The sequence below is a fragment of the Nycticebus coucang genome, chromosome 10 (assembly GCF_027406575.1).
Source record: "Nycticebus coucang isolate mNycCou1 chromosome 10, mNycCou1.pri, whole genome shotgun sequence".
In the NCBI taxonomy this organism is placed as follows: domain Eukaryota; kingdom Metazoa; phylum Chordata; class Mammalia; order Primates; family Lorisidae; genus Nycticebus; species Nycticebus coucang.
The window spans coordinates 49184681-49196729 of NC_069789.1; the positions used below are offsets into that span (position 1 = coordinate 49184681).

General features: G+C 39.1%; 1 protein-coding gene across 2 annotated transcripts in view; it reads right to left on the reverse strand.

Annotated features, from left to right (window-relative positions):
- Positions 1–2455: 2455 nt before the first annotated feature.
- TATDN3 (TatD DNase domain containing 3) overlaps positions 2456–12049 on the reverse strand; it is a 29759-nt gene continuing 20165 nt past the window's right edge. For both annotated transcript variants that reach the window (XM_053607324.1, XM_053607323.1), the window contains exon 10: positions 2456–7927. In XM_053607324.1, coding sequence (XP_053463299.1) covers positions 7784–7927 — 144 coding nt within the window. In that variant the 3' untranslated portion in view covers positions 2456–7783. The remainder of the gene's footprint in view (positions 7928–12049) is intronic.

Sequence of the window (12049 nt, forward strand, 5' to 3'; positions counted from 1 at the left end):
GATAAAGGTCAATAAAATAGATAAACCTTTGGCTAACCTAACCAGGAAAAAAAGTAAAATTTCTAATTTCATCAATCAGAAAGATAAAGATGAAATAACAATAGACTCCTCAGATTTTAAAAAAATCCTTAATGAATATTACAAGAAGCTTTATTCTCAGAAATATGAAAATCTGAAGGAAATTGACCAATACTTGGAAGCATGTCACCTTCTAAGACTTAGCCAGAATCATGTGGAAATGCTGAACAGGCCAATATCAAGTTCTGAAATAGCATCAACCATACGAAATTTCCCTAAAAAGAAAAGCCTGGACCAGATGGCTTCATGGCAGAATTCTACCAAACCTTTAAAGACGAACTAGTACCTATATTACTCAACCTGTTTCAAAATGTAGAAAAAGAAGGAAGACTACCCAACACGTTCTATGAAGCAAACATCGCCCTGATCCCCAAACCAGGAAAAGACCCAACAAGAAAAGAAAATTATAGACCAATATCACTAATGAATATAGATGCAAAAATATTCAACAAGATCCTAACAAACAGAATCCAGCAACATATCAAACAAATTATACATCATGACCAAGTCGGTTTTATCGGAGGGTCTCAAGGCTGGTTCAATATCCATAAATCTATAAGTATAATTCAGCACATAAACAAATTAAAAAACAAAGACCATATGATTCTCTCAATTGATGCAGAAAAAGCTTTTGATCATATCCAGCATCCCTTCATGATCAGAACACTTAAGAAAACTGATATAGAAGGGACATTTCTTAAACTGATAGAGGCCATCTACAGCAAACCCACAGCCAATATCGTATTGAATGGACTTAAATTGAAATCATTTCCACTCAGATCACAAGCCCATTGTCTCCACTGGTCTTTAACACTGTAATGGAAGTTTTAGCCATCGCAATTAGGGAAGAAAAGGCAATCAAGGGTATCCATATAGGGTCAGAAGAGATCAAACTTTCGCTCTTCGCAGATGATATAACTGTATATCTGGAAAACACCAGGGATTCTACTACAAAACTCTTAGAAGTGATCAAGGAATACAGCAGTGTCTCAGGTTACAAAATCAACATTCATAAATCGGTAGCCTTTATATATACCAACAATAGTCAAGCTGAAAAAACAGTTAAGGACTCTATTACATTCACAGTAGTGCCAAAGAAGATGAAATATTTGGGAGTTTATCTAACAAAGGATGTGAAAGATCTCTATAAAGAGAATTATGAAACTCTAAAAAAAGAAATAGTTGAAAATGTTAACAAATGGATAAACATACCATGCTCATGGCTGGGAAGAATCAACATTGTTAAAATGTCCATACTACCCAAAGCAATATACAATTTTAATGCAATCCCTATTAAAGCTCTACTGTCATACTTTAATGATCTTGAAAAAATAATATTTCATTTTATATGGAATCAGAAAAAACCTCAAATAGCCATTCCTCAGAAATAAAAACAATGCAGGAGGAATTGCACTACCAGACCTCAGACTATACTATAAATCAATAGTGATCAAAACAGCATGGTACTGGCACAAAAACAGAGAGGTAGATGTATGGAACAGAATAGAGAACCAAGAGATGAATCCAGCTACTTACTGTTATTTGATCTTTGACAAGCCAATTAAAAACATTCAGTGGGGAAAAGATTCCCTATTTAACAAATGGTGCTGGGTGAACTGGCTGGCAACCTGTAGAAGACTGAAACTGGACCCACACCTTTCACCATTAACTAAGATAGACTTTCACTAGATTAAAGATTTAAACTTAAGACATGAAACTATAAAAATACTAGAAGAGAATGCAGGGAAAACCCTTGAAGAAATCGGTCTGGGTGAGTATTTTATGAGGAGGACCCCCAGGGCAATTGAAGTAGCTTCAAAAATACACTACTGGGACCTGATCAAACTAAAAAGCTTCTGCACAGCCAAGAACACAGTAAGTAAACAAGCAAACAGCCATCAGAATGGGAGAAGATATTTGCAGGTTATGTCTCCGACAAAGGTTTAATAACCAGAATCTACAAAGAACTCAAACATATAAGCAAGAAAAGAACAAGTGATCCCATCGCAGGCTGGGCAAGGGACTTGAAGAGAAACTTCTCTGAAGAAGACAGGTGCACGGCCTACAGACATATGAAAAAATGCTCATCATCCTTAATCATCAGAGAAATGCAAATCAAAACTACTTTAAGATATCATCTAACTCCAGTAAGATTAGCCCATATCACAAAATCCCAAGACCAGTGATGTTGGCGTGGATGTGGAGAAAAGGGAACACTTCTACACTGCTGGTGGGAATGCAAATTAATACATTCCTTTTGGAAAGATCTTTGGAGAACACTTAGAGATCTAAAAATAGATCTGCCATCCAATCCTATAATTCCTCTACTAGGTATATACCCAGAAGACCAAAAGTCACATTATAACAAAGATATTTGTACCAGAATGTTTATTGCAGCCCAATTCATAATTGCTAAGTCATGGAAAAAAGCCCAAGTGCCCATCGATCCACGAATGGATTAATAAATTGTGGTATATGTACACCATGGAATATTATGCAGCCTTAAAGAAAGATGGAGACTTTACCTCTTTCATGTTTACATGGATGGAGCTGAAACATATTCTTCTTAGCAAAGTATCTCAAGACTGGAAGAAAAAGTATCCAATATACTCAGCCCTACTATGAAACTAATTTATGGCTTTCATATGAAAGCTATAACCCAGTTATAACCTAAGAATAGGGGGAAGGGGGAGAGGGAGTGGAGGGAAAGGGAAGGATGGGTGGAGGGAGGGTGATTAGTGGGATTATAGCTGCAGTGCATCTTACAAGGGTACATGTGAAAGTTAGTAAATGTAGAATATAAATGTCTTAACATAATAACTAAGAAAATGCCAGGAAGGCTATGTTAACCAGTGTGATGAAAATGTGTCAAACGGTCTATAATACCAGTCTATGGTGCCCCATGATTGCATTAATGTACACAGCTATGATTTAATAATAAAAAAAAAATCAGGAAATTTGGCCCAAAATGAACTCCAAGGTGGCCAAAAGAGAAAGAAGTCTCAAAATACAAGTGAGATATAGGAGTGTAAAACAGGAAGGTAACTTTTGGACTTAGTGATGGGGTGCTCAAGTGATCCTCCTGCTTCAGCCTCCCTAGTAGCTGGGGCTATGGGCCTGCACCACATGCCCAACTAAGTTTTATTTTTTTGTAGAGATGGGAGTCTCATTCTTGTTCAGGCTTGTCTTGAACTTCTAGGCTTAAGCAGTTCTCCTGCCTTGGCTTCCCAAAGTGCTAGGATTACAGGCGTGAGCCACCACGCCCAGCCAGAAAGGAATTTATTGAAGGATATTGGATACGCCATAAAAATCTCTGGGATATCTAAAACAAACACAGGCCACTAAACCAGAACGGTAAAGACGCCACTGTCACAGGCCCTGGAGCTGCAGCCTCTGAGCTGGACGCGGAATGCTGCCACCAACGTGCCTGCCACACTGCCTACCCTTGTCAGCATGGCGTAGGCTCAGTTCTTGGTTCTCAATGAGGGCCTTGGCTACCAGACAGGCTGGAAAGTGATTGCCTGGCAGTCTTAACTTTTATAGTGAGAAGCAGGTTCTGTTAGTAAGCTGAGGGAGTCCCCAAAGAAGGGAGTTCATATGTGAGATGGGCAAAAGAAAAAAAAGACTGTTGAATGTCTGTCCGTATGAACCTCAAGACCCCGTCTCCCTCCTATGGCTTCCCTCAGGTACTTCCTATCCCCTGTTCTCCCTCTTATCACTTTCCTCAGGCACTACTTATCCACTCAGAAGCTGGTCCCTCCATTCAGAGTTCTTGATTTTCAGTACTTTGGGGAGGGCCTACTAGCATGTTTTTGCTTAGAGTCCCCCATTTAAACTTGTAGCACTGGTAATCCCTAAATTTTCATCTTTCTCCATTTTATCTTTTTGAATGACTTTGTACACATTAGCATAGACATTGTTTTAATTTAAAAAGCACAGTGGTTATGGCACCTGGTAGGTTTAAACCCAGCCCGGGCCAGCTAAACAACGACAACTGCAACAACAACAACAAAAAAATAGCCAGGCGTTGTGGCAGGTGCCTGAAGTCCCAGCTACTTGGGAGGCTGAGGCAAGAGAATCACTTAAGCTCAAGAGTTTGAGGTTGTTGTGAGTGTGACACCATGGCACTCTACTGAGGGTGACATAGTAAGACTCTGTCTCAAAATAAATAAATAAAATATAAAAATAATAAAATAAAAGAAAAAGGACAGTGAAATTTTCTTATGCTTGAAAAGCTAAGCTCTAACAAACAGAACAGCCTCTGGAAACCCTTTCTATTGTTTTGTTTTTTTTTTTGTGGTTTTTGGCCGGGGCTGGGTTTGAACCCGCCACCTCCGGCATATGGGACCTGTGCCCTACTCCTTGAGCCACAAGCGTCGCCCCAACCCTTTCTATTGTTACTCAGATCCAGCTACTCAGGTTGGTGAGGCAAGGTTGGTGAGGATTGCTTGAGCTAAGAAGTTTGAGGTTGCTATGAGCTATGACGCCCTGGCACTATAATCAGGGTGGCATAGTGAGACTCTGTCTCAAAAAAAAAAAGGCTTACAATCTCTAAAGGTTAAAAACCATTCACAAGGTAGCTATAGTAAAAAGGAATATCTGATGGGTGATGCCTGTGGCTCAAGGAGTAGGGCACTGGCCCCATATATCAGAGGTGGCAAGTTCAAACCTGGCCCTAGCCAAAAACTGAAAAACAAAGGAATATCTGATATCTTCAGATGGGCTTATACTGGTTTGTTCTTCATTGCCATAGCACTTTTCACATTGCTTTGAAATTACTTGTCCACTTGATTAACTCCTTTATTAAATTCTGAACTGATGGCAAAGCCCATATCTTAATTCCTTTTTGTAACCTATGAACCAGACTAGTGGACAACTCAGTAACTGTTTATGGGATAACTGAAACAAACACAAGGGTGAGCAAATGAAGAAGATGGCTAAACAATCTAGAGGGCAGGGTCATGTCTGGATGGGGTGATCAGGCAAGGTAAAGCATTATAATTTAAGTAGAACCTTAAATTGAAGAGGGCTCATAAGTCTAGTTTTAATACAACTACCCATTAAATTTTGAATTTTGTTTATAATGATACTGATGGGTAAATACCTCATAAAGTACCCAATTATGTTTTGTAGCTACTCTGGATTGAATAATCTGCCCTAGCACTAGTTTGGATTCCTCTATAAGTGAACTCATTTCAAAATATTTACTGAAAATCTATTACATAAAATAATTTTGATTTGGGAAGTTGATGTTTTCTATGATGGATACTTTTTCCAGGACTTGGTGCTCATATAACAAAATTAAGGTTTTGGTGTGATTATAATTCCTGCAGGTTTTGGTGTGATTATAATTCCTGCAAAACTACACATTTTTTTTTAATTGTGGAAAAGTGAACATAATAAAATTTATCAACTTTATTAAATGTATAGTTTAGTGGCATTAAGAACATTTACACTGGCCGGGCGTGGTGGCTCACGACTGTAGTCCCAGCGCTGTGGGAGGCCGAAGTGGTGGACTGTCTGAGCTCAGAGCTTCAAGACCAGTATGAGCAGCAGTTAGCCAGAGTTAGACCCCGTCTCTACTAACATCAAAACAGCCAGCACCACCAAAGGAAGAAGAAAATCAACAAAAAAGGAGTACTTCAAACAAAGAAGAATGAACAAGCAAACTGAAATTAAAAAAAAAAAAAAAAAAAACATTTACACTGTTCTGTTTACCACCATCTTTCCATACGATTCATTAATTTTTATACATCTAAGATTTTATTTATGTTTTTATTCATTTATTTTTGAGACAGTATCTCTCTCTGTTACCTGAGCTAGAGTGCAGTGGTGTCAACATAGCTCACTACAACCTCAAACTCCAGGGTTGAAACAGTTCTTCTGCCTCAGTCTCCTGACCAGGTTGGATTACAGGGATACGCCATCATGCCTAGCTAATTTTTGTATTTTTTGAAGAGAAGGGGTCTTGCTATGTTGCTCAGGCTGGTCTCCAAATCCTGGCCTCAAGTGATCCTCCTGCTTTCACTTTCCAAAGTGCTAGGATTACAGGTATGAGCCACTGTACCCAGCCTATTTATTTCTTTAGAGATGAGGTCTTGCATATCACCTATGTTGCCTACCCTAGACTTGAACTCTTTTTTTTTTTTTTTTTGGAGACAGAGTCTCACTTTGTCACCCTTGGTAGAGTGCTGTGCTGTTATAGCTCATAGCAACCTCAAACTCTTGGGCAGGGGTCCTCAAACTGTGGCCCGCGAGCCACATGAAGCGGTGTGATTGTATTTGTTCCCGTTTTGTTTTTTTACTTCAAAATAAGTTATGTGTAGTGTGCATGGGAATTTGGTCATAGTTTTTTTTTTTTAAACTATAGTCCGGCCCTCCAATAGTCTGAGAGACAGTGAATTGGCCCCTGTTTAAAAAGTTTGAGGATGCCAAAAAACAAAACAAAAAAAAAAAGTTTGAGGATGCTTGCTCTTGGGCATAAGCAATTCTCTTGCCTCAGCCTCCCAGGTAGCTGGGACTACAGATGCCCACCACAACGCCCAGCAATTTTTTTAGAGAGAGGGTCTTGCTGTGGCTCAGGCTGGTCTCAAACCTGTGACCTAAGGCAATCCACCAGCCTCGGCCTCTCAGAGTGCTAGGATTATAGGCGTGAGCCACCATTCCCAACCTCCTAGATTGAACTCTTGAGCTCAAGTGATCCTCTTGCCTCAGCCTCTCAAGTAGCTGGAACTAACAGGTGCCTGCCACTGTGCCTAAGATCTTTAAACTTAAAAATACTGCACACAAGAAAGTCAGAGACTTTTTTTTTTCCCCTTTGGCAACAGAGTGTTGCTTTCTAGCCCTCGATAGAGTGCCATGGCATCACAGCTCACAGCAACCTCAAACTCTTGGGCTTAAGTGATTCTCTTGCCTCGGCCTCCCAAGTAGCTGGAATGACAGGTACCTGCCACTATGCCCAGCTATTTTCAGAGATGAGGTCTTGCTCTGGCTCAGGCTGGTCTTGAACCTGTGAGCTCAGGCAAGATACGTTTTTAATAAAGACATTTACACTTTAAATATTTGAAAAAAATCAGACTAGAACTTAAAATGAATAACTTTTGGGCTTGGTATTTAATAGTGGTTGTTCAAACCACTAGCCTCATAAGTCACAAACTAAGATCAGTATGAAAACTTTATATGCATTTTTTTCCTTAAAGAGAAATAATTAGAAGTACTAAATGTTTAATTTTACAAACCTAGACAATAGAATATTTCTGATAGTATAAGAAACCAGATAGTCTCCATTTGCTGGTTAAATCCTATGGGAAATAAAACAGGTAGTGAAAGATCAAACTTTAGCCTACCCTATCCTCATCACAGCAGTACTTATGTCTTACCTGGGGTGGTGGTGGTGGGGAAATGCTTCCTAGAAGCAGTGGTTTCAGTTCAGATGGTAGTTCTATGTAATGCCACAATTTAAGAAGTAGCAGTATTTTCCCAATTTCCTGCCAGGACTCAGCTAATTGAAATGCAATACAAGGCTAGAATCAGAACCCAGGGTTTCAAGATCTAAGATCTTTTCTCTAAAATATTGCTCTAAAATTACAGTCTTCTATAGCCCCATAAAATAGCTTTCTCAGTTCAGGTTCTTAATCAGAAGATTTCTTTTTTTTCAAATGGTGGCCTCTGCAGTTGATTTGGTTTGCAATTGATGGTTTTGAAGCTATTTCTGGAGCAGGGGTTGAAGCTTGGGAAACAGTTTTAAGGCATTCTGCGTTGTCACTTCTATGACTTCTTTCACTGAGATCCCTTTCACCTGGGCAATATATTCTGCTGAAATGGAAATGTTCCAGGGCTCATTCCGTACCTGAAACAGAACAAAGCAGATACTGAGTCAAACATGACACTCAAAGGAAGCTGATCCTTGGAACTATAGATAAAACAGCAAAAAATGAGTTGGAGAAAATAACTTATTAATCCCTCCTTTTTAGGGGAGGACAAAAGTAGTGGGGAGACATGCTGCAATGGTGGTTATAAGTCTGTGTTGCTCTTAAAAAGAACCTCAGAGTATTAACAATTGAGGTCCCTAGCTCCTAGCACATGAAAACAGTGAGTACAAATAGTGAATACGTGGGGATCTGCCTGACTGAAGGATTAATTGTGCTTTTGTTTGTTTTTAAGTGAATGCTTGTAAAGGTTACTGTTCTGCTGCTTGGCCCCTTACCTCATAGGCTACACGACAATTTGATTAAAAAAAAAATGCCACCATATTTTAGAAAGGCTAACTTGTTATGTACTGCTATTTCACAGATTTTTTATTTTATTTTTTTTGAGACAGAGTCTCACCCTGTCACCCTTGGTAGACTGCTGTGGCGTCACAGCTCACAGCAACCTCAAACTCTTGTGCTTAAGTTATTCTCCTGCTTCAGCCTCTCAAGTAGCTGGGATTATAAGGGCTCACCACAACACCCGGCTATTTTTGTTGTTATTGTTGCAGTTGTCATTGTTCGTTTAGCTGGTCTGGGCAGGGTTCGAAACTGCCAGCCTTGAAATATGTGGCTGGTGCCATAACCACTGTGCTACAGACGCCAAGCCTATTTCACAGATTTTAAGATGCAACTGGTCAACATACGGAAGTGGTCAACATAAAGAACTTCCATTAACCAGAAAAAACCCCGTATAGCTAAGGCAGTTCTTAGTAATAAAAATAAAGCTGGGGGCATCAGCATACCAGATTTTAGTCTGTACTACAAAGCCACAGTGGTCAAGACAGCATGGTACTGGCACAAAAACAGAGACATAGACACTTGGAATCGAATTGAAAACCAAGAAATGAAACTAACATCTTACAACCACCTAATCTTTGATAAACCAAACAAGAACATACCTTGGGGGAAAGACTCCCTATTCAATAAATGGTGTTGGGAGAACTGGATGTCTACATGTAAGAGACTGAAACCGGACCCACACCTTTCCCCACTCACAAAAATTGATTCAAGATGGATAAAGGACTTAAATTTAAGGCATGAAACAATAAAAATCCTCCAAGAAAGCATAGGAAAAACACTGGAAGATATTGGCCTGGGGAAAGACTTCATGAAGAAGACTGCCATGGCAATTGCAACAACAACAAAAATAAACAAATGGGACTTCATTAAACCGAAAAGCTTCTGTACAGCTAAGGAGACAATAACCAAAGCAAAGAGACAACCTACACAATGGGAAAGGATATTTGCATATTTTCAGTCAGACAAAAGCTTGATAACTAGGATCTATAGAGAACTCAAATTAATCCACATGAAAAAAGCCAACAATCCCATATATCAATGGGCAAGAGACATGAATAGAACTTTCTCTAAAGATGACAGACGAATGGCTAACAAACACATGAAAAAATGTTCATCATCTCTATATATTAGAGAAATGCAAATCAAAATAACCCTGAGATTTCATCTAACCCCAGTGAGAATGGCCCACATCACAAAATCTCAAAACTGCAGATGCTGGCGTGGATGTGGACAGAAGGGAACACTTTTACACTGCTGGTGGGACTGCAAACTAGTACAACCTTTCTGGAAGGAAGTATGGAGAAACCTCAAAGCACTCAAGCTAGACCTCCCATTTGATCCTGCAATCCCATTACTGGGCATCTACCCAGAAGGAAAAAAATCCTTTTATCATAAGGACACTTGTACTAGACTGTTTATTGCAGCTCAATTTACAATCGCCAAAATGTGGAAACAGCCTAAATGCCCACCAACCCAGGAATGGATTAACAAGCTGTGGTATATGTATACCATAGAATACTATTCAGTCATTAAAAAAAACGGAGACTTTACATCCTTCGTATTAACCTGGATGGAAGTGGAAGACATTATTCTTAGTAAAGAACTTCTATTAAGTATATGTGGTACATGTCTGGTCTTTAAAAAGAAGTCAACTTAAGGAGGTGGTCGATGTAAGGTGGTGGTCAACTATGGAGGTTCTACTATATATTTTTCTTTTTTTGATAAAGAGTCTTACTCTGTTTTCCAGGCTAGAGTACAGTTGTATCATCATAGTTCAGAGCATCCTGAAACTCCTGTGGCGATCTTCTTGCCACAGCCTCCCAAGTACTTGGGACTACAGGTGTGTGCCACCACTCCCAGCTAATTTTTTCTATTTTTTGTAGAGAGAGGGTCTTGTTCTTGCTCTGGCTGGTCTTGAACTCCTGGCTTCAAGCCTCAGCCTCTCAAGGCACTAGTATTATAGAAGTGAACCAGGGTTCCAGGCAAAATTTTAACATCTCTGAAATTGATATAGCATATTTTACTTATATTCAGTGGGATATATTGTATATAAATGGCAGTTTTTTTATCTTAATGGTCATAAACTATGATAAACAATGGTGTCATCTACAATCAGTAGCATTTAGATTAGATGAATTATTATTATTATTATTTTTTTGAGACAGAGTCTCACTACGTTGCCCTCAGTAGAATACTGTGAAATCACAGCTCGCAGCAACCTCAAACTCCTGGGCTTAAGCGATTCTCTTGCCTCAGCCTTCCAAGTAGCTGGGACTATAGGTGCCCGCCACAGCACCCAGCTATTTTTTGGTTGCAGTTGTCATTGCTGTTTTAGCAGGCCCGGGCTGGGGTCGAACCTGACAGCCTCGGTGTATATGGCTGGTGCCCTACTCACTGAGGTACGGGTGCCAAGCCTGAAATGAATTATTATTAATAAGTATCTACTTAGGATGATAATGTTTAGAGGAAAAAGATTACCTTTAAGGAAAAAAAAATTCTTGGTAATGTAGCCTAACAAAATAACAAAAAAAATGCACAAAGATTTATGTTCATGAATATTCTTCATTTTGCTTATAAGCTAGATGAACAATATTAACCTAAATATATTAAGGTACACTCACGCACTGGAATATTATGTAGTTACTAAACACAATTAAGAAAAGTATATTTATTAACATATACAGAGGTTTACCACATGAGTAAAAGCCAGTTATGAAACAGTATTCCAAGCTAATCCTATTTTTATGAAATATATATGTACATACATATATAAATACACAAAAAGTCTAGAAGGACGTGCAGTATGTTTACTTGGTGCTTTTTGTGGGTGAGGCATTGTTCTAAGATTTTTTTTTTTTTTTTTTAGAGACAGAGTCTCACTTTATGGCCCTTGGTAGAGTGCCGTGGCATCACATAGCTCATAGCAACCTCCAGCTCCTGGGCTTAAGCGATTCTCTTACCTCAGCCTCCCGAGTAGCTGGGACTACAGGTGCCCGCCATAGCACCCGGCTATTTTTTTTTTTGTTGCAGTTTGGCCGGGGCTGGGTTTGAACCCGCCACCCTCGGCATATGGGGCCGACGCCCTACTCACTGAACCACAGGCGCCGCCCTGTTCTAAGATTTTAGTGGAAGAATTTCTCATTTAATCCTTTCAGTCCTAGAGTGAGTATGATAACTTAAATACTATTATTATTAGCATTCCCTTTTTTATAGATAAGAAGGGATCCTAAAGAGCTAGTAAGCCCAGCTGAAGTTTACACCCAAGCAATCTGATACAGAGTTTATGCTCTCAGCTACTATGGAGGTAGATGACTTATTTTCGTGTTTCTGATTTTGTGTTTTCTTACTTTCCAGAGCAAATATAGCATATCTGGCTAAAAAATTCATTTCTTAAATAAATATTTATTGAATACAACCTGTTTATCCCTTATCTAAAATGCTTAGAACTAGAAGTATTTTCGATTTTGGATTTTTTTAATGTTTGCACATATATAATGACATATCTTGGGGATGAGATCCAAGTCCAAACATAAAATATGTTTGTTTCATATACACTTTTCTACACATAGCTTGCAGATAATTTTATAAAAAATATATATATATTTTTGCAGTTTTTTGGCCGGGTCTGGGTTTGAACCCACCACCTCCAGCATATGGGGCTGGCGCCTTACTCCTTTGAGCCACAGGTGCTGCCAATTTTA